Here is a 23,830-nt window from a genome sequence, read left to right on the forward strand (position 1 = left end):
AGTAACTACCTGGCTCGACTCGCCTTTCTGAAACGCTGCAGCGACAACAGCATTATACCAGCATGTGTGAGACTGAAATATCACACCAAAAACCGACGGACAGATCATATTCTTCACAAAACCAGCATAAAACTCCTCAGAGAACGGATCAGTGACACAAGACAGACTCTGGACCACCTCAACAAGAAATTATTTCATCTCCACCTGCAACTTGCCAGTCTCTTGCCGCCTCTTACAAAAACAGAAACCGAAACCACATTCTCTACTGCAGAAGAATGTAATAGTTAATCTCACAGACAAGCCACTCAGTGAACCCACTACCTCGGTCTTGAGAAAAGGACTCAACTACGCAGTAGCTCCGACTAATGTACCGGTGGAAGAAATAATTAGAAAAGTTGAAATTGCAATCCGACACCTTCCTACCGAATCTGCAGAGGAGATCAGACAGGAAATATCATGTCTACTGAGAACCGCAAAGCCGCCGCCATCCAATTTGACTAAAGAAGAAATTCGTGCCCTAAAAACACTACGTCAAGATACGGAAACAATTATCCTACCCGCAGATAAAGGCAACGCTACGGCGATAATGACACGCACAGACTACACTCGGAAAATAGAACAATTACTCACCGATTCTACATACAGAAAAATAAAGAACCCTACCAACCGCATTAAGAACAAACTCCACACACTAGTAAAAAATTCCAGTATCCCAGCTGAAATACAGAAGAAGCTGATATCCTCGGACCCGATACCTCCTAAATTGTATGGCCTTCCTAAAATCCATAAAGGCATACCGCTGCGACCTATCGTGAGCGCTATAGGATCTCCCACGCACGATATTGCCCATTACCTAGCTGGACTACTTCAGCCACATACAGGACACACTGAAACCTACGTGAAGGACTCCCGACATTTCATCCAGCTCCTTAAGGACCAATGAAATTGAAAGTACGGACTTATTAGTAAGTTTTGACGTCACGTCACTTTTCACCAAGGTGCCGCTAACAGAAGTTTTTCCGCTATTAGACCAGAAACTTCCAGAAGACCTGTCAACACTAGCTAAAGAATGCCTTAATGTCACTTATTTCTATTTCAACGGGGAGTTGTACGAACAGACAGAAGGGGCCGCGATGGGGTCGCCACTCTCTCCAATAATAGCAAACATGTATATGGAACACTTCGAACAGAAAGCCTTAGCTACATCTGCCCTGAAACCGAAATGTTTTCTCCATTTTGTGGACGACACATTCGTAATCTGGCCTCACGGGAGCAATAACCTACAGCTATTTCTCGACCATCTCAACTCCATACACGTAAATATTCAGTTCACCATGGAAATAGAGGTAGACGGAAAACTATCTTTCCTGGATGTGCTAGTAATATGCAACTCCAATGGGACGCTGAGTCACGCAGTATAGAGGAAACCCACCCACACAGACAGGTACCTACGCGCCTCGTCTCATCATCACCCATCACAAAAGCAGGCTGTCCTAACATCACTGGTGAACAGGGCCATAGCGATATCTGACACAGAGTACCTCGAGGAAGAGAAAGAACACCTCGTGAGGACCCTCAGGAAAAATGGCTACTCGCTCAATAAAACCGACGAGTCCTTAAAAAATCAGAAGAGGACAAAGAAAAGGCCGCCGCAGGAGAAAACAACAGGAAAGATGAACTGACCCGCCCGAAAACAGCGATACTGCCATACATTAAAAACACTACAGACAGGATCGTCAAGATACTGGCCAAATACAACATAAAAACTATCTATAAACCTCACCGGAAGCTAGCCCGTTATCTACCACCAGTAAAAGACACAATAGAATTACAGGCCCCTGGAGTATATCACATTGAATGTAGCTGCGGAGCTTGTTATGTAGGTGAGACAAAACGTCTGATCTCCACCCGCCTAAAAGAACATATCCGTCATACCAAGAACCAAAACACAGATATTTCAGTGGTAACCAAGCATTCCTACGAAACCAGGCACGGAATATCATTTGACAAGACCAAGATCCTAGCAGCTATCCCTTGGAATCTGGAAAGGAAAATCCACGAGGCTATAGAAATCAAGAAACATCCGAACAACATAAATTTAGAAGAAGGATATAAAATCAGTAATTCTTGGATGCCTGTCATTCATAGTTTAAGACATACAGACCACAACATAAACATACGGGCCGCAACCCCATTACATAACAGCGCGGGCAAGCCCCCACTACCTGGCTGTGACACATACTTTCCAGAATACTCAGAGACAGCCAGGGCTTATGTCAGCCAGAAAGGCTAGGATATAAAAGGCCAAGATCAGGGCCACTCTAGTAGTGTAATTTCTGCCTGGGAGACTGATTACCTCGGATCGAGTAGGGGTATCTCAGTCGCCTTGACAAAGAATACTGCAATGTATTTGAAACGTCGGCAAACTGTACGTGATGTGCAGACAAGTACAACACGGTTCAACCCGGAAATTAAATTAAATAAGAAAATAAACAAATTGGAATAATGCCTATGCTATTTTACATGTTTCCCTCTGGAATACATTATAATATTCCTAAATAAAAACATATAATTACCAAATGCCTTGGGTCAGGGACGAACCCAGGATACAGAAACAAACACAACAAATGACCTCCAGGCAAAACTAGTGTCATCCCTAAGCACACTAATTACACATAAAACAAAATACACAAAAGAAAAATATATACACTGGATACAATTGGTTGCAAAGCAACCTCTTGGGTGGCCCTGCCGAATGCATGTCAATGAGGTTCGAACACGCTATTGGAGATGGGGTGCTGGAAAAGAAAACCTACTAGGAATATTTAAAAGGGGTTATCTAGCACCTGACTTGTTACTTTGTCTTCAATTAAATTAGGCTAAGAAAATGAATGATCTACATCCCATAATGAAACAGTTCTAAATATTGCTTTTGTCCTCGTAAGGTGTGGAGCAGCCTCTCTGCCATGTATCGGGACACACACAAAAAAAACAACTCATCCGTCCTATAGTGGAAAAAATGTTGACTTCTCTCTGCCGCATGGGGCATTTCTAAACCACATAACTCATATGCTTGTTCCTCTTATTAATACATCTCTTTAAATCTCATATTTGCCTTCCTTGGGCCTCCATTGTAACACACAATCAGTCAACTCACTTAATTCACGGAATTACTGAATATCCCCGACACATTACATGGCTTTCATATTCCACACCAGAAGTCCTGGCTTTACAAACTTACATCTCAAAATACATCAGTCCTCCGTTGACAACCTAATTCTTCATCTACAGCTGATTCTTTGACCCAATCAATGCTAAACCTGTAAATATACATTGCTAAACCCGTATATTTATGTTTTTGTGAAACACTCACTTTGCCAAGCCCATAAAAGTACATGTGTCTGATCAGTTCAAATGGTACGCCAGAAATTCATGGAAGTTCTAAAGCAGAGATAGTTCACTTTTTCCTTATATTTACGTAAGGATTTTGTTTCCTAGCAATGATGAAATCGTGTTCATAAAAACCAGAACATTTTGAAAGACTAGAGATAGGAAGTTCATGTTCACAGGACCTGTGCATTAGTATGTTCTGAAGAAATTATTAGCGTTTGAACCATGTCAGTCTTCAGGTTCAAAGTCCACGTCGATATCTCGGCGCACTACTACCGGCCAGTAAAATGTGCCTGCGGCTCTCGTTGTCGCTATAAACTGAAGGTAATGGATCAGTGTGACTTGAGCAAATGTGCAGGATGCCTCACAGATGTATGTGAAAACTGTACCGTCAAATGAGTGAGTTTGAAAGACGGCACATTATTGGCATGAGAGAACGTGATGCATCCATCCGGGTAATTGCTGCCCTTGTGGGATGAAGTGTGTCAGCAGTGCAACGGGTGTGTACAGAATGGTTCACAGAAGGCCGTAGAACACGATGAGATGGGTTTGGTACCACCACCCAGACCCCCACCCCCACCCCCGAAAAGATTGACATCTTATCTGAATGGCATTGCAGGACAGATCTGCGTCCTCCTTGGCTCTGGTGCAGCAGTGGAATAGTGTAACACATTGTACACTATCAGGAGTGACAATCTGTCGCTGTTTATTACGGTCTGGGTTACCGGCACGTCATCCACTTCTCCGCCTGCCTTTGACTAATGTGCACAAACATGCTAGACTGCAATGGTGTATGGAACAATGTCACTGGGGACAGGAATGGCAGCAAATAGTGTTTTCGGATGAATCCAGGCTTTGTTTGTTTGAAAATGATGACCGCATTTTGGTTCATCGCAGGCAGGGGGAGAGGCATAACATTGACTGCATTCGCACAAGACATACAGTGCCAACTCAAGCCCTAATGGTGAGAGGTGCTATTGGGTACAACCACAAATCACAGTTGGTGTGTGTCCAGGGCACTGTGACCAGTTTGACCTACATTAATGACATCCTGCGACCTGTAGCCATAACCTTTCCGTACGATACCTCAGATGTCATGTTTCAGCAGGACAATGCGCGACCACATGTTGCAAGGACACGTGCTTTTTTATTGTCACAGGATGTCAGACTGTTGCCCTGGCCCGCCCGATCATCGGACTTGTCGCCAATCGAAAATGTGTGAGATATGGTGAAACGACGGGTGAGGCGCTGTGACCCAGTGTCAACCACCCAAGGTGACTGTGGAACCAGGTGACTGCAGCATGGATGGCTATACCCCAGGACGCCATTCGCGCCTTACACGCGTCAATGCCATCACGCATAGAACAAGTTATCAGTGTCCATGGAGGACCAAGTGCCTGCTAGGCAATAGGACACATGTTGAACCTAGGTAACTGAAATGTTTATCATTTCTGCAGAACATACTAATGAACATGTCCTTTGAATATGAACTTCCTATCTCTAGTATTTCAAGGTGTTCTGTTTTTTATGAACATGAGTGTATATCTTCTGTGCTTCCGACCACAACAACAAAAATGACTGCGCTGTGAAAGATGAAATGCCTAGGTAATGATGAAATTGAACAGTCTTTAGTTGATAGTGGCTCTGATAATGACTTTCTGGACTATGGACAGCAGTAATATGAGGTTGGAAATGTTGTGATACGAAGTGATGGTGAAGATGTGGACAATAAAATGACTTCAGCGACACTGCTTGTTCACACAATTCAGCTGTTATAAACAATATTATGTGATGATTCTCCAGAAATAGATGTCTTTCTGTGTTTGTTCAGTTCTGCACTGGTTTGGGTTATTGCAGATGCTACCAATGAATATTATAAGAAGGTCTTAACAGTTTACAATGATATGGATGTGAACTAAATGTGTGTGTTTTTTGCACTTGCAGTGCTCATGACAAGACTGAAAAAATGTTTGCAATTCTCATGACAAGACTGAAAAACATTATAGATCCTGTGTCTCGAGTATCTGTTGGATGATAGCCAGATGGCTCATGTAAATGTCTGCTGTTATGTAACACACAAATACCTATTCTCATCATTTGTAGTACAATATAGTATGTAACTTGTTGTTATAAGTTCAGATATTAATATTCTGACTTTCTGACTTAGGGGTAACCATACACCCTATTAACAGCATATTCAGTTGTGGAAGACATTGTCAAGTTTTGTTAGTTGTTGTCAAAGGTATCGGAACCTTTCTGACACTGTTTTTTTTTTTTGACAAGTTGTGTGACAGCTTCCGTTTGTTCAGCAATCCATCTGACTTTTGGTCACTAGTGTAGAAATTTCATTTTTGTTCCGTATTGAAGTGCAATTATAAGAAACAATACAATTTCAATACAATATATCAAGTAAATAATATTACATCAGTCCTGGGACTAGTTTCAGCCACTTAGTGGCCATCTTCAGCCAAAATAAAAATTAAAGAGATTATGTGATAACTAAAACATATGTATACAAGACAAAGACAATGTTGCAGGAATAATTATACATTCATTCATCATTATAGACTGTTATGCCTTTCAGCGTTCAGTCTGCAAGCGTCTGAGAATTTACTAAATGTCGCCACAATCCTTGATTTGCAACTAGTGTTACATTAAAATACATATAAAACAAAAATTAAGGCTGTGATCTTTTGTCATAATATGATGTCTTTAAGTAGAGTTAGGACCTCAGGCAATGAAGAAAATCTGGAAATGATAGCCAGAATTAGAAATGAAGAAACAAACAGAAAATAAATTAAAAAGGGAGAATAAATATTATTTATGAGACTCACCTCTATAGTGAAATGTAATGTCCCATTCTTCACAACAGTTTAAATAAACAAATAAGATTTCATCTTTATTCTAAAAATGGTTTTGAATAACAATTATTTCACATTTGACATCATTTATCAGCAAGATGGGTTAGCTATGTGATCGTAAGCATGAGGCATCCTAGCTGAAATCTATCTAGATCATTTAGAACACACCAAAATTAATAATAACAACATCTTTAGTAATATTATTTTTTGGACAAGATATGTGGATGACACACTTGTGATCATGAACGAAAGTGAAACTGATGCCATCACCACTCTATCCAATCTTAATCACATTGACCCCCATATCAATTTTGCACTAGAATCAGAGAATGATAAAAAAACTCAATTATTTAGATCTAACAATCACCAGACGACCTGGTTTATTGAGCTACAAGATTTTTAGAAAACCAACGCAAACCTCTAACACAATCCATCAAGATCCATACATCCACATGCCCATAAATGTGCAGCATACCATACCGTAGTATGGTACACCGTGCATTTAGCAACCCGCAGTCTAAAGAACTTAAAAACGAATTAAACATCATTCGCAGAATAGCTAAATTTAATGGCTACAACAGCTCCTTTATAGTGAAAATCATTAATAAACGTAAACACCAAACTTCAACCACATTAACAAAAGAAAAACTCACAACAATTTCTTCTTTTATGTTTAGTAAATAACATGTCTACCAAATCACAAGCATATTTAAAAATTATGATGTCAAAATAGCCTTAAAAACTTAACAGAAACACAGATATTTTACGCAATACTAAAATTCTATTAATCATACCAACAAGTTCACCAAGTCAGGTGTTTATAGACTCAATTACAATAATTGTGACGCATCTCATGTTGGTCAAACAGGTAGGAGCTTCCATACAAGATACTTAGAGCATATTAATGCCCCAAAATACAACAGATTTTCAGCCATGGGACAGCACATGGGTGATACTAACCATAAGTTCACTAATATCAACCAAGACATGAAAAGTCTCAGAGTTATAGAAAAAGGCCCCCTGCTCAATATGGAAAATTGTTTTATCCATCTGGAACAGTTTTTCAATCCTAACTGCAATCTAAGTGAAATTTCTGAGAAATCAAACATTTTATTTGACTTTTTAATTCCTATCTTTAGTAATCATGTCTCAGATAAAAATAATTCTTTCTTTTATAATCTTTTTAAATTCCCCTCTCAGCAGCAATCTTTCTTTCCGCATCCTTCAGCCCTACCTTACACACCCCTTCTCTTCTTCTCCCCTCCAACACCTCCCCCTTCCCTTACCTTCCCTTCCTCTCCTTCTTAATCTTCCCTCCCCTCCTCTTCCTGTTGCCTTTGTTTCCATTGCCTGCTTCCTACAACAGTCAGTGCTTGTTTCCATGACCTGCCATGTCAGTTTGTGTTCCACATCAGACTTTAGATATACTGTACATTTCACTATAGAGGCGAGTCTCGTAAATAATATTTATCTCCTTTTTAATTTATTTTCTGTTTGTTTATTCATTCCTAATTCTGGCTATCATTTCCAGATTTACTTCATTGCCTGAGGTCCTAACCCTACTTAAAGACATCATATTATACGTAACCAGAAGATCACAACCATAATTTTTGTTTTATGTGTATTTTAATGTTATAATTATTCCTGCAACATTGTCTTTGTCTTGTACACATATGTTTGAGTTATCACATAATCTGTTTACTTTTTATTTTGGCTGCTATTCCTAAGACTGATGCAATATTATTTACTTGGTATATTGTATTGAAAAGGTCAATTTATTTCTTATATTCATATCCCATGCCATAATAATTAAATAATTGGAATGCAAACAACAAGATTACTGTTGATCACACTGTTTTCCGATGGGCTTGGAGAGTTCACTCACTCGAGATAATATCCACTCTTCGCTGTCTGAAGCCTCGTGACTTAATTAAGCCACTCCTTTTTTCTAGGGGATTACCTGGTTCATCCCATCGTATCCCCTTGTCCCGCTACAAGGACGGCTTGAATGAGACTTCTTAGCGCTCCACGCTTCAAAACCCCCCTAATTTTTCGTACAGACAAAGAAATAAACTTTCTCATGTATCCTTTAGTCCTTGGTTCCTACCCTTGTCGGGTACAATACATACATACTCACATCCATCCGTCCGTCCGTCAAAGACTGTTATACCTTTCAGCATTAAGTCTGCAAGCCTCTGTGAATTTACTAAACTCCACCACAATCCTCTATTTGTAATAAGCTCTGTGGTCTCTTTTAGTACCATACCTCTGATCTTTAAATCTTTAGAAACAATCTAACCATCCTCGTCTTGGTCTCCCCCCTACTTCTCTTACCCTCCAAGACTGAGTCCATTATTCTCCTAGGTAATTATCCTCCCCCATTCACCTAACATGACTCCACCACCAAACTTGTTTATGCATACACCTTCATTAGTAGAGTTAATTCCTAACTTAGCCTTTATCTCCTCATTTCAAGTACTCTCCTGCGATTGATCCCACCTGTTTGTACCAGCGATCATTCTCACTACTTTCATGTCTGTTGTTTCTAACTTATGAATAAGATATCCTGAGTCCACCCACCTTTCACTCCTGTAAAGCAAAGAAGATCTGATAACAGACCGGTGTAAAGATAGTTTCGTCTGGGAACTGACCTCTTTCTTGCAGAATATTGTTGATCGCAACTGCAAACTCACTACTTTAGCTTTGCTGCATCTTGTTTCACCTTGAGTTTATTTACTGTCCTTTCAACTTCCTCAAGCATAATTTCACTCACATCTTTGTCCTCCTACACATGAGCTTGGTTGTTGGTAACATCACCAGGAAGATTTCCTTTTACATTATAAAATTTCCAAAATATTCCTTCCACTTGTCCAGTGATTCTTTATTACTATCCAGAAAGGTTTCCCGGCTGCTTGAACTAGCCTTTCCAAGTTATTACCAAAATCTTTCCACAACTTCTTGGATTCAACAATTATTTATTTCATTCTGTTTCTTTCATCTTTAGTATGTACAATTCCCTGTCTGCATCAGTTCTTGTGATACACCTTGTCTTTACGTTTTCAAGCTGCTCTCACTTCATCATTCCACCAAGATGTTTGCTTTTTCCCATCTTTACACACAGTTGTTCCTAGACATTCATTCCCTTGCTGTTTCTACAACAGCATCCCTGTATGCCACCCAATCTCTTTCTATATCCTGAACGTGCGTACAGTCCATTGTTTGGAACTTTTCACTAATCATGTCCATGCACTACTGTCTTATTTCCTCATCCTGGAGATTTTCTACCCTTATTCATTTGCAGACAGATTTTGCATTCTCTATCCTAGGCCTGGAGATATTTAGTTACTTCAGATCAGATAGTGGTCCGTATTATCAAAAAAGTCCCTGGAATACGTACACATTCCTAACAGATATCCTGAATTCAAAGTTGGTTATGATAATCCCTGGAATAAGTACACATTCCTAACAGATATCCTGAATTCAAAGTTGGTTATGATAATCCCTGGAATACGTACACATTCCTAACAGATATCCTGAATTCAATCTTGCTTATGATATAGTCTATTATAGATTTGGTTCCCTTGCTTTCCCATGTGTAGCGGTGAATAACCTTATGCTTGAAGAATGTATTCATAACTGCTAATCCCACACTAGCATAGAAGTCCAAGAAAAATATTCACATTCATATTGACTTTCATATCTTCCCCACATTTACCCATCACTTTTTCATGTCCTTCCGTTCTATTTCAACTCTACTTGCTGTTGAGCCTGACTATGTCACTCAGTGCTTCATAAAACTTGTCAACTTCATCCTCATCTCTACCCTCAATATAAATTCCTTAAATTAATTGCTTTTAAAATGAACACTTGACCCGTAATCCCCCAGTACGGCTAACATCTTTTCCCTCGATACTCTGTCATATGCCTACTGTAGATCTATGAAACATAAACATAACTCTCTATTCCTTATGTAGCATTTTTCAATTACTTTGCACAAATTGAAAATCTGATCCTGACACTGAGACAATTCTTGTCCTAATTCCTCCAGCAATTAAATCTACCCACCATCATTCGCTCATTTACATGCCTAACAGAAACTATGTTGCATTCAGTAGTATTCCTAATGAACATCCAGACTCATCCTCTTTGCTTACTCAGCCAGTTCTACTTTCTTTCTTCCATAAGCCCCATTAATATTAATAGCTCCTTATGGGATTCCATTTAGTTCAACAAGTTGTTTCCAAGGAGTCCCTTGCCTGTCAAACGGAAGTGGGACTCTGTTAATCCCATAGATCCAAGGCTTGCTTAAAACATTCTGAGCATGTTTGGTGAAAATTCTGTGAAGCGGGATGCTGCTCTACTTACACATAGTCGCAGTAAGGAATCACGGTGGATTGTATAGTTCTAGCCACCTGAGCACAAGGAAGGCCATGACTCAGTATATGCCCGAAATACCCACTCCTATTATAATCTATTAGTTTCATGTCCGTATTGATGTTTGATATACACAGTTATAAAGATGGGAACCTTCCACCTTATCAATACTTTATTTTGTCTTATTAACATACAGGGCCGGTTTCAACCTTCTTTGAGGTCATCCTCAGCTGGTCTTATAGTCTAATATTGACATAACATAATTACAAAACATCACAAAATCTGGTAAAGAATGTCATATGATATGGATAGTAGTGTTATAATGTTAATATGTTGGTGTTTTCCTCATGGTTTGAAACAGTCGTCGAAGTTGTCGTGCTCTGCATTTGTGACTTAAAGCTTCACTATTCTACTTATAAATAACATATTTGTTAAAATACATTGTTCACAAACTTTAAAATGTTCATGTCATTCTTGCGGTCCACATCAATTTTTTTTATCTGTATTGATAAAACGTTATGTAAATGCACAGGTGAGTTTATACAAATGTTCTGGTATGTTCATCAGTGTGGGTTGTAGGTCTTGAGACGTGCACTCTTCAGTTTTTGTTACTTAATTGTATTAATACTCTATATCATACCGTATTATCTAATATTAACATAACTGTCAGTATAAAACATTGCTAGATCTGTAAAGGGTGTCATATGATATGAATAATGGTATTGTAATATTAAATGTGTTAGTGTTTTCCTTGGTTTAAAACAATTGTCGAAGTTCGCATGACCTGCATTTGCCACTTGAAACATCATTATTATACTCATAAATACTTTGTCTAGTACAATGTTCTTAAACTTGGAAGTGTTCCATAGCGTTCTTGCGATCCACTTTAAAACTTTTGATCTGTGTTGATAAAACGTTATATAAATACACAGGTGAGTTTATGGAATATTCTAGCATGTTCGTCAGTGTGGGTTGATGATCCTGAGACGTGCACTCTTCAGTTTTTGTGCTACTTAATTGCATTAAAATATCATGACGTATTATCTTGTTCCATTTTATGGCTCACTGTGTGGCATTAATAAGTGTGAATGCTCCCTCTTCATAGTTGTATTGTTGGACATGTCAATTATCTGTGTGAACAGAAAGAAAAACGAAGTGTAAAAATTTCTCGTCTTGCCAATTTTGAATGTCTGTTAACTCTTACCCCTCGAATTAAATTTCTCTGTGTTGTCTCTACTACTCGTATTTTAAATGTGAATTTTTATCTTATATGACCTGTATTCATCTTTCACGATTTTGGAGATAGCACTTGCTTTTAGCCCTTTCAGACCGTGTACGCACAATTGTGCGGGTTTGTATTTTATTTATGTCTGAGCTTATTTGACGTTTTCTTGGCGCTAGACCGGACTGCAGTGCTTCAGTACTTCAGCCGTTTTTATTTAGTACTTGACCACCAGGGGGCAGGAAGAAGAGTTTAAAAATACAGTTCATTAGCAAGATGGCAAGAAGCAGTAATGCCTAAAGTAAGTATTTATTTATTGCATTCATATTAATCTAGAAGCTTTACTGAATATCAGAATATAATCAATGAAGTGTGTAAATTGTGTAGCAAATGTAAATTGTGAACTTACAACATTGTACGTAATACCATGAGGTTTTGAATGTTGATATGCACATATGTGCGGGCTAGGTTTCCTTACAGGCAATGTATGCAGGAGTGCTGGGTGCTGTCACAAAAAGGACTGTGAAAGCAAAACTCGTACTCAACATGAGAAATGTAATGTATAAGATTTTAATTGTTTAAAATCGTTCGGCACTGTAAAATAGAAAATTTGATCATGTACATGTGCATATTCACATATACTGAGTTGAATTTTGTAATTTTTTATTTTTTGCAAGTAGTGAATGAAGTCCTGACACGCACAGTTGTGTGGGTTCTGTTTTTCAGCCGATAGTTCTCATTTTGTAAAATAAACTGTAAAAACATGTATTTGAGAGCATTTTAGTAAGTTTTTGATGTTTTGACACCTCCAGATTTCTTTCAGGTCTGACGACAAGTTGCTGCTGCCAAAAGGGCAGTAAAAGCAAAACTCTTCCTCAATGTAGAAAATGTAACGTTTACTTTTGTGTTTGAATGAAGATTTAATTGTTTTAAATTATTCCCCACTGTAAAATAGAACATTTGATCATGTACATATGTATATTCACATGCATTGAGGTAATTTGTCTTTTTTGTAAGTAGTGAATTAAGTCCTGACATGCACAATTGTGCGGGTGCTTTTTTTCAGACATTAATTTTTATTTTGTAGAATAAACTAAAAATATATGTATTTAAGAGCATTTTAGTCAGTTTTTGATGTACAAACAAAAATTCACACTGCCAGTTTTCTTTCAGGTCTGAAAGGGTTAAATGATGTAGTTAGGCTATACACGTTTATAGCAAGCTATACTGGAGCAAATAAATGTGGAATTTAAGACAAATTATTTTGCATTATTATCATCATTATAATCATTATTATTATTATTATTATTATTATTATTATTATTATTATTATTATTATTATTATTATTATTATTATTATTATCGCATACTGATTGGTTTTGTTAATAATTTCAGTGTACAAATTATCGCTAAAAAGCAATTGAAAAACTCTATTCAGTCTCTGGTTTCATACCTTGCTGTAGTTTGTAGGCTGAAACCACTGTAAACGGTGATTTCTTGAAATCTGGATCTGTTGATTTATAATTGTGTCATCCGTCAGCATCAGGTACATGTTGGGTTACAGTACACAAACCGACCATCGTCGTTTCACTTTTAGGCATCGTGAAATGCTATTAGATATATTCATTAGGAACAGAGGTACGAAAATACTGTGGTTTCATGTGTTGCCTGACATATACAACATATATATGACTAGAAGAGCACATGGCGACCATGTTTGTTTACTATCGCTCGAGCTTTCGTGTGTGTGTGAGTGGACAGCTGATGGCTACACTGCCATCTAAATAATAGATTTTTGACTGACTGTCAAATAGTATCTGGATTCTACAAAGTTCCACGCGGAACCAAAAGATGGCAGTACAGCATATAATCATGTATTTTGTCGGCTAAGAGACGGCAGATGAGCGGTGGGTGATAAAATTTCATGTTGGGTCTCCCCCGACGTGCGACTGGAACGGGAATATCGCAATGTCGGGCCTCACCCAACAGATGAGTGGTAAGGGTTAAACGTATGGAATAGGTGTGTGTGTACTTACTGCTGCTGTTAGCTTCTCGGTGTATGCTGTTCGGGAGCACGTCGTGCACTGCTCCGTGTATGTCTTGGGCTGGTGCTTGTGGCTATTGAGGGAAGGAGTAGAGGGGCAGAAGGAGCGGCTGTTAAAGGAGGTGGGGTAGAGCGGAGCGTGTCTTCTGGCGGTTCCTTGATGTGTATTGGGTTTTGTTTGTTGACTCTTTTTAGGGAAGTGTTTTTTAAGGGAGGGATAACTGTGTTGAAAAGGATATTTACTTTATTTGTGCTTTCATTAAGGTTGAAGTTTGGATTGGCGTACTGGTCCACACTGATGTAAAATTCTTCCATTTTATTGAGTAATGGGCCCTTGGGGTTCATACTTAGAATCTGCATGTCATTTTCAATACCGGTAAATTTATGTTTATAATCCGTAATATGTTGGCCTGTTGATGAAAAGTGATTATGTTTTATAGTATTAATATGTTCATTGTAGCGGATTTGAAAATTTCTTCCAGTACGCCCGACATAACTGGCTTTGCAATTGCACACATTTCATTCGATACACTCCTGAATGACTATGTTTATTGTTATCATTGATGGATTTAGTATTATGTAAAATCTTGGCGTTGTTATGTGTGGTTTTGTAGACTATTTTTGGGTTGCGTCTTTGAAAAATGTTGGTTATGGGATAGATGTGGGTGTTATTGAAAGTGAAGAGCACATAATCGTTCTTGGATTTGTTGGCTCTGGTTAGTTTTGATTTGGGTTTGTATCCATTTTGTTTGGCTATTTCGTGGATCAGGTTTAGTTCTTTTTTTCAGTTCTTCCTGTGATAGAGGTATATTGAATGCTTTGAATATCATGCTGTGATATGCTGCTTTTTTGTGGGTGTTAGGGTGGGTAGAATCTATTTGTATTGTGTTGGATGTTTGTGTAGGTTTTCTATATATTTTATATGGTAGGTGATTTTCGTGCCTAGTTATAGATATGTCTAAATAATTTATAGTGTGATCATTTTCTATTTCCATTGTGAATTTTATGTGTGGGTCTATTTTATTTAGTTGTTCTAATAAATTAATTTCATTTGCGAATCTATTGTCTAGAATAACAAAAATGTCGTCTATGAATGTGCACCAGAAAAAAATGTTGTCAATTTTGTTCATTTCTTGATACTCTAGATGATCTATATAAATCTTGGCTAGTATGCCTGATGCTGGGGATCCCATGGGTAGACTTTGTTGTTGATAAATGGTGCCATGAAATTATTAATAGCAAATTCAAGTAAGTTTATAAATTCTTCTATTTCGAGAATGCTTAAGTTACTGTGATTTTTTAAGTTGCTTTCTATTTTTTTGTGTGTGTGTATAGGTATATTAGGGTACATATTTGTTATATCATATGATACTAAGTTGTGGTGTTGCTCGATTGTTAGATCTTTTGTAATATATTAACATTATAACACTACTATCCATATCATTTGAAGGGTCGGGGAAAAAAACCAGGCAAGTCACTTTTTCATTGAAATTGAGATATTGTTACAGTCCGCTTCAGAGTGATCATGCGCATCTATTGAGAGGTCGGAAATGGAAAAAAAAAAAAAGCAGGCAAGTCAGGAGAAATTAGCACTCAAAGTTTCGCTGTTAGGGGAAAGAAATAGGGAATTCAAGCACAAAAGTTGCTTTTTCTCAAGTTGTACAAATATTGACTCTCCTGCTTTTTTCCCCTGACCCTTCATTTGACATTCTTTACTAGATTTAGTGATGTTTTGTAATTATATGTTATGTCAATATTAGACTATAAGACCAGCTGAGGATGGCCTCAAAGAAGGTTGAAACCGGTCTTGTATGTTAATAATACAAAATAAAGTATTGATAAGGTGGAAGGTTCCCATCTTTATAATTGTGTATACCCACTCCTATTCCATAGAAACTGGTATCTCGACTGTCAGGACCACTTACTTGACCTCTCAGCTGTTACTTATGGTTCACGAACTTGGACGTGACTACAGTAACCCATACCATGAACCATTAGTACTTCATGTGTGACTAATTTTAAACTGTGGAGAAAGGAACCTCTGATATAGCCATTTTGTCACTCATTCTCTGTGAAAGGGTTGAAAGTCATTCACTCCAAGATCTTCCAGGCAGTTAAGTGTAGACAATGTAAGGGCACTATGGCTGGTTAGTCAGTTGCATAAGTTTTCTTTCATGGTGTAAATGTTCAATTTTTTCTTTGTAAAGTAAAATTATGTATACACTACTGGTATATGTTTAGTTTGAATATGTTATTATTGTTTTTTTTGTCTGTGAAACTAAAGAGAACAAAAACTGAGGATTGGGCATTGTGTTGAAAAACTGAAAATATTGAAATTTCTGTGTTGAAAAACAATAATATCCAACATTGCCAAGCAATCTACATTCACACAAATACACTGAATAGGAATTTAAATTGTGCTGTGTTCATTTTTTATTTTTATATTAATCCTCTGTCAGATGTGTTTTTGATGACAATAGTTGTTAAGTAGCTAGTATATCATTGACTCTTGATGTGTTTTTGGTAGTCATTCTTCATTTAATCCTGTACTTTTATTTTCAACTACTGTATATAGCATACTGAAGTTGTGTTATTTGGAAACTGAAATACCGTATTTAAGCGAATACTAACCGCATATTTTAAAAAAAAATTTGGGGCATGAAATTGGGGTGCGGGTTTTGTTTGCGTCAATGTTGGCGTTTTTTTTTTTTTTTCAAAATCAGGCTTCCTAAATTTAGGGTGCGGGATTATTTGGTGGCGGATATTATTTGTGTAAATACATGTGAAGCTTCACCGTCTGTTAAATGACTATTATTGCAAGTTTGTTTTCCAGGTTGGACTGTGTTGTTTTATGTACCTTGTACATGTTGCCAACATCTTGAATACATCGTAATATTCTTTTTCAGGGCAACTAATGTACCCCTTCTTGATCTATGGTAATCAGCCTTCCTAGACAGCTGAACTCAACTGATAAAGAATATTGCTTTGTATTTGAAACGTTGACAACATGCGATAAGATACCGGTACATAAAACAACAACACATTCCAACTCGGAGAATGAACTTAAAAGTAATATTATCTTATTTGTTTTTGTGTGTTCCTTTTAATAATAACAAAGATTTGTGATAAAATTTGAAATTCATACCTTCTTTCCTTTTTAATACAGTAATGTCTGATTAGTACTATTCTTTATTGCTATTCCAGGACGTCTATTATTTGCTGGTTACAATGATTATACCGTAAATGTGTGGGACTCCCTGAAGTGTGTTCGTGTTAGTCTTCTCTATGGTCATGAGAATAGAGTATCATGTCTACAAGTTTCACCTGATGGAACTGCTCTCTCCACTGGAAGCTGGGACTATACTCTGAGAGTAAGTGGACCAAGGTTTTTTTTTTTTTCCTTTATCATGATAGTATATATGGATTATGTGCAGTAATTGGATAGGAATCTGAGTTCATTTTACTCAACAGGAGACTGGAAATTCTATAGACCAAGTTCTTGTCTCTGCGTAAAATAACAGTCAACCCTTGCTTGTCTTGAATTGTAAGCTTGTTATAACTTATTTTCTTTTGGTAGAGCAATACAAGAACCAAGATCATCTTCAGAGCAATAAGAATGAAAACAGTTAATGGCAATTGTCACTTTATTGTCACTAGTCTCAAGATAGAAAGACCCTATTAGAAATGTAGTTCATTCCAGGGCCTCCAGAGTCAAGGAGAAAAATGTTGAAGACTTAAATATGGAAGGTAGCATATATATATTCAGTATACAGCTGTCCCCTTTGTTAAAATTATTTGGGTGTTTAGCAATTTATATCAGCTCACAAATGATTCTAGGCATAAAACATTCCTCCGTATAAATGACAGATGTTGCATCGAAAATTATTTGATGGGCATTATGTATGGCATGCTCTGGCACAGCAGACTTCTCTGGCTGGCAAAGACGTAAGTGTCTGCGATGTTCCTTAACGCTCATTGCTACCTGCCTACATGTTAGTCCTATATAAACGATCCACAGGAACAAGGAATCATAATATTGCAACACAGTTTAAACTAATAGGATCTTCAACAGATTGCAAGCCAGTGCCTATGATGATATTAGGCTGTAAGATGGTCTTGATATTGTGCCTTCTGAGAATTCAAACGACACATGCCACCACGGTCACGTTACAGTATTACCAACATTTGGGCTACACATCCCTATTATTGTCGGTCAAGTGGCAGCATCAAGAGTAAACAAAGATTGGAGAAGGACACAAACAAAACATGACATGTCATAAAGGAAAAATATATATATATGTTTACACAGAACACTTACCTTAAATTATTCAAAAAATTCCATCTCCATGTGGAAGACATGCAGAAGCTCACTCGCATAAAAAGATAAAGAGGTGGGAAAAACAAGAGTTTGCTGCCATAAATGATCAATTCTACATTAAACCACATCCATTGACACTCTCCGATAATTTTTGAAATTCTAATTTAAGGACCCAAAAATTAAATAAGTTCAAATAAATGAAAATCAATAATTAAAATATAAATAAATTTACCGGAATAAAATATGAAATATTTTAAACTGAGGCATCCACAGTGACAATTTATGCCACAGCATGTACTTAAAAAAATAAATGACTCAAGAAATAAATAATAATTAAGTGGGTATTCAAGAAAACACAAACTCAGAATTGACAAGCATTCTCTGTAGGTAATCATGAACCTTTTCTCTTACTGAAATATCGGTACCATTTTATTTTACTCTCATAGAGTCTTATAATGAATTTGAGGTCTCCATAACATTGAATTAAGTTACCCTTAAGTTACCAGTAAGAATATTTTGTAAACACAAATATTTCACAGTTAAATATGTATACCGAGCTCAATAGCTGCAGTTGCTTAAGTTCGGCCAGTATCCAGTACTCGGGAGATAGTGGGTTCGAGCTGTACCTGTACCTTAATTAAGGCCACGGCCACTTCCTTCCAATTCCTAGGCCTTTCCTATCTCATCTTCGCCATAAGACCTATCTGTGTCAGTGTGATGTAAAGCAAATAGCAAAGAAAAAAAAAACAATGTGTGTAGCCTACATGGTGTTTAATTTACACTGGGTCTTTATAATCTGAACAGCCCTTTTGAGTTTCTCAAAATGAATGAAATTCCCAAAAAAAATTTGTAAAAGTTATCGAGAAGTCACATCACAGAAAAACAGCTTCATCAAAACTGAAGCACTTCTCACATAACCACCAAGTTAAAACTCAAAGTGATTACTTTCGAAGTTTACATTACAACAGTTGACACGCCCAAACACAAACAAACAATCCTTCAAACTGACAATTTAACAACAATACACAATGGGCAGAAGCTGAGATGAGATAAAGATCACCATAAAGATAAGGATCCCAAGCGAGCATAATTCAACAATAATTAAAGCAACAACAATTCAAACTTCGTAATATTTCCCTCAGAATTGATTACAACAGTTACCCCAAATTACATACTAAAATCGTACATCATACTTATGAGAAAAATAATAATTTTGTCACCCAAAGCAAGTGCACCACTTGTTATAAATTAAGTGCAGAAAGAAAACACGCAAGTTGAGGAAGGTAAAGTAATGATAATAATATAAATACGATTAAATGAAACCAACAAGCGTTCCCTGTGGCACTTTCTATATGATGATCACATCCATGTGGATAACTACAGTAGTAATTTCCAGCAGAACACAAACAATTTGGAATGCCATAACACAGGCTATGAATTTTAAGTTTGAATAATTTCACATATTTATCCAACAAAGCACACACCAATTATAAAATACACTTCAAACACATTCATTTTGTATTACATTATTTTCTAGTATTAGATCAGGACACACATAGTAGTTTTGAAGTTGAGCCTGTTTCTTCCAAGTCGAAAATTTAATTTAGAATACTCACGTAGGATGAAGAATCTTGGAGAACCCAAAAGTCCTTACCGAAGTACTGGAGATTCCATGGTGTAGCTACATTTAAAAACAATATTATCTGAGTGCATAGAGACGCTGTAAGAATAGAAAACAGGCCGTTCAGCCTGTATCAAGAGTCATGGCCATGGCTTGGCCGTTATAGGTTCTGGCAGCCATTACACTCTTATGTCATGTCCACACACTTAAATGGCGAACAAGTTACTGCCTGGAGGCAAGACTCGCTCCGGTCAGTAGCACACACACAGAGCTACGGGCTCGCAGACAAGCTCACAGTTTATGTTCGTGCCGTTAGATGGCAGTCAAGTCCACTACATGTTACGTTACTCTCAGTGGAGATAAAATGTACATGCGGCAGTCTGGGTGAAAACAGTTTCAAGTCTTTCCATTCCACAAACAATGTGGCATTAATTTGCTGTCAGTATATAAATAACGCTACAGTTCATTGCCAACCCTATCCGTGACAGATTGTACGTGTGGCAAAATGGTCAGACTCAAAGGCGGAGTATCACGTCACCCTTTGTCTTTTGGCTTAGGATATAGCACTTTGTCAATCTGCTTCATTGAATAGCTATTGTTCAGGAATGTTCTGATTAGGAATCCAAGTTCACCATTTAACTTATCCTCCACACAAACCTCCCTTACTTGGCTGATAAGGGTGTTAAGCACAGCACACTTTTGTCAAGGATGTTCGTGAGAGGGCCTATGAGAATGTCCACTGTATTTGTATGGGTGGGTTTATGGTAACCCCGAATGACCTGAAGTTCCATCAGATTTCCTAGAAACCAAAACATCATAGAATGGCAAACTTTCTCCATCCTCAGTCTCTATGGCAAATTTAATGTTTGGATGTAGGCTGTTCAAGTGATCCAAAAATATGAATAATTCCTGTTCACCATGGGGCCAGATAACAGACTTGTCATCAACATATCTCAGCCAGGTGGAAGGCTTGAGTGTGTAAGATTGAAGTCAGTGCTCTTCAAAATCGTGCATATAGAAATTAGCAATGACTGGCTACCCTTCATGATTAAGTCTTCAACGTATTTCTCCTTGACTGTGGAGGCTCTGGAATAACTACATTTCTAACAGGGTCTTTCTATCATGAGTCTAGTTATTATGGGGTGAAAATTGCCATTAACTGTTTTCATTCTTATTGCTTTCTTTTCTTTCTTTTACAATCAAATTTACGTTGCACCGACACAGATACTGTAGGTCTTATGGTGAAGATGGGGTAGGATAGTGTTAGGAGTAGAAAGGAAGGGACTGTGTGTTGTAACCAAGGTTGAAGTTTACAAAACACACTTTTATTGCTTCACTTTATGATATTTACACAAATAACTGAAATTTATTTTGAAGCAAAAAGGAATATTGAATCTTGAGAAAAGTCTGTCTTTATACAATATGTACAGGTTTACAGTCTTTATATACACTTCTATCTTGAAAAGATAGTCTTTGTGAATTGACACGTTGATAGTCGAGAACTATCTGGCACACTAACATAAATGTCTTTGAGAGTCCTTGTTTGTTGAAGTGCCTGAATTCCTAAAAAGCAAGTTCAATTGATTGAAGAAATTCCACCTAGCGAAACTAAGGGAGCTTGCATAAATTAGGGAATGAAAATGGCTTGTAAAAGAATTACGGAACATAGGCAGTGGAAACAGGTAAGGGAGCGGTGACCAGAGGTGAAACCTCGTACTGCCAGAAATTCAGTCCACCTGGTCGAAGCACATTTTCAAGAGGAGTAGCCTCCGTGCTCGACGTAGGGTGTATTCTGGAGCTGGACACCGGGGCAAGTGGGCCATTGAGCAGGCAGGGAGCTCCTATTTATAGTACACTCGATGGTCAGGCACGCGCACTGAGGGCTGCGCGTCGAAGCTAGCAGAATGATACACAGGCGCGCGTGCAGCTGGCTGACGGAGCGAGAAGGGAGTGCCGGACATACAACACCCTCCCCTCCTAAATACGCCGGTACGGCGTGAAACGGCGGCGGCGCTGGCGGCGACTGCGATGCTGGGGCGGAGCTGCTGATTTCTCTGTTGTATTGTCCGGAGCTGGAACTGGGCGGAGCGGCGCTGTCTCGTCCTGAAAGGAACCCATTGTTATTAAATGATCTAAAGCGCGTTCAGCAATAGATTTATCAGGTTTAGCAATAGCATCAATAGCTGGACAGGGGCGGTAGCGCAGACGTATCTGATCTTGATGGCGGCAGATACGTTTCTCCGTAGTCTGTATCTCGTATAGACGATGACCCAAAGATCTGCAGATGACTCCAGGTATCCAGAGTGGGTTGGATTTGAATGTCCTGGTGTAGACCTTGGCGTTGAGGGAGAACTTCGTTGGTGATGTCTTATGCTGGGCCGGAAGAGGCTGTAACAGAGAAAGTAAAGTTCTGTGAGGTCGTCCATGAAGCTTCTGAGCAGGAGTGACATTATCAGCGCCGGGTAGAGTTCTGTAGTTGTTTAAGAGTTGGAGCAAGGCTTGGTCCTTAGTTAAGCCTGAAGAGACAGCTTTCTTCATACTTCTTTTAAATGTTTGTACGAAGCGTTCAGCTTCACCATTAGATTGAGGGTGAAAAGGTGGTGCTAGGATATGACGAATGCCATTATGTGTACAAAAGTTCTGAAAAGCAGTAGCTGTAAATTGAGGTCCGTTGTCCGAAATGAGTACTTGCGGTAAACCTTCTGTAGTAAAGATTTTCTGGAGAGCACGAATGGTAGCTTCGGTGGTAGTAGTCGAATGCATATCCACTACATATGGAAAGTTTGACAGTGAATCGATGACTATTAACCACATGGAATTGAGGAAAGGACCTGCGAAATCGATGTGAACTCGTTCCCATGGAGTAGTAGCAGGAGGCCATGAAGCAAGATCAGAAGACGGGGCGTTCTGATTCGTTTGACATTGCTCACAATGACGTATTAGCTTTTCGATGGCGGCATCAATACCGGGCCAGTAGCAGTGTTGACGGGCGAGTTGCTTTGTTCTGGAGATACCCCAATGGCTTTGGTGTAATAATCCGAGAACTTGTTTCTGTAGGCTAAGTGGGATAACCACTCGGAAGATGGTGCCTGCTTCTAGTAATACAACTCCGGCACGAGTCGTGAGACGATGCTGCATACGATGATAAGGTGCCAGGTGGGCAGGAAGTGTGGTCTGAAGAGGCCAACCGTTGCGGATGTAAGTACGTACAGTAGCAAGTGTACTGTCCTTATCCGTAGCTTTAGCTATGCAGGTAGCATCAATAGGAAAACTGGATACAGTATCTTCAAGTTCTATGTCCAACTGAAGACATTCAGATTCTTGAGAATCGAAGGCAGTATCAGGACCAACGGGTAAGCGGGATAGGGCATCAGCATTACAATGCTGGGATGTGGCTCGATATACAATCTGATAGGAATAATCAGAAAGGAACATGGACCATCTTTGAAGCTTTCTGAGGGAATTCTCTGGGATCTTATTACCAGGATGGAATAAGTGTACGAGAGGCTTATGATCGGTAATGATCAGGAAATGGTTGCCATAGAGATATTCATTGAAACGGCGAATACCAAAGATGATGGCTAAAGCTTCTTTCTCTATCTGTGAGTATCGACGTTGATGGTCATTAAGTGTTTTCGAAGCGAAGGCGATGGGGCGTTCTTGTCCATGACGATCCTTCTGGGAGAGAACGGCACCGACACCGTAGTCTGAAGCGTCAGTAGCTAGCGTGATGATCTTGTCGGGCTGAAAATGAGTGAGTTGTATAGCTTGAATTAAGGCGTTGTTGATTGTTTTCCATGCCTGTTGGCATTGCGGAGTCCACTGAAACTTAACACCTTTTTTACGTAGAGCGTTTAATGGAGCTGCCACTGTAGCGAAGCGTGGAATGAACTTATTATAATAGTTCGCTTTGCCTATGAAGGACTGAAGCTGCTTGAGGTTCTGAGGTGCTGGCATGTTTACTATCGCTGAGACATTCTGTGTACTAGGACGAATTCCA

General features: G+C 38.5%; 1 protein-coding gene across 1 annotated transcript in view; it reads left to right on the top strand.

Moving 5' to 3' along the window:
- The window catches only part of Gbeta5 (guanine nucleotide-binding protein subunit beta-5), a 108,744-nt gene that overhangs the window by 76,781 nt on the left and 8,133 nt on the right, over window positions 1-23,830 (top strand). Inside the window, exon 9 of the mRNA XM_067147382.2 lies at window positions 17,096-17,262. Coding sequence (XP_067003483.1) covers window positions 17,096-17,262 — 167 coding nt within the window. The remainder of the gene's footprint in view (window positions 1-17,095; window positions 17,263-23,830) is intronic.

The sequence above is a fragment of the Anabrus simplex genome, chromosome 5, assembly GCF_040414725.1.
Source record: "Anabrus simplex isolate iqAnaSimp1 chromosome 5, ASM4041472v1, whole genome shotgun sequence".
Taxonomy (NCBI): Eukaryota; Metazoa; Arthropoda; class Insecta; order Orthoptera; family Tettigoniidae; genus Anabrus; species Anabrus simplex.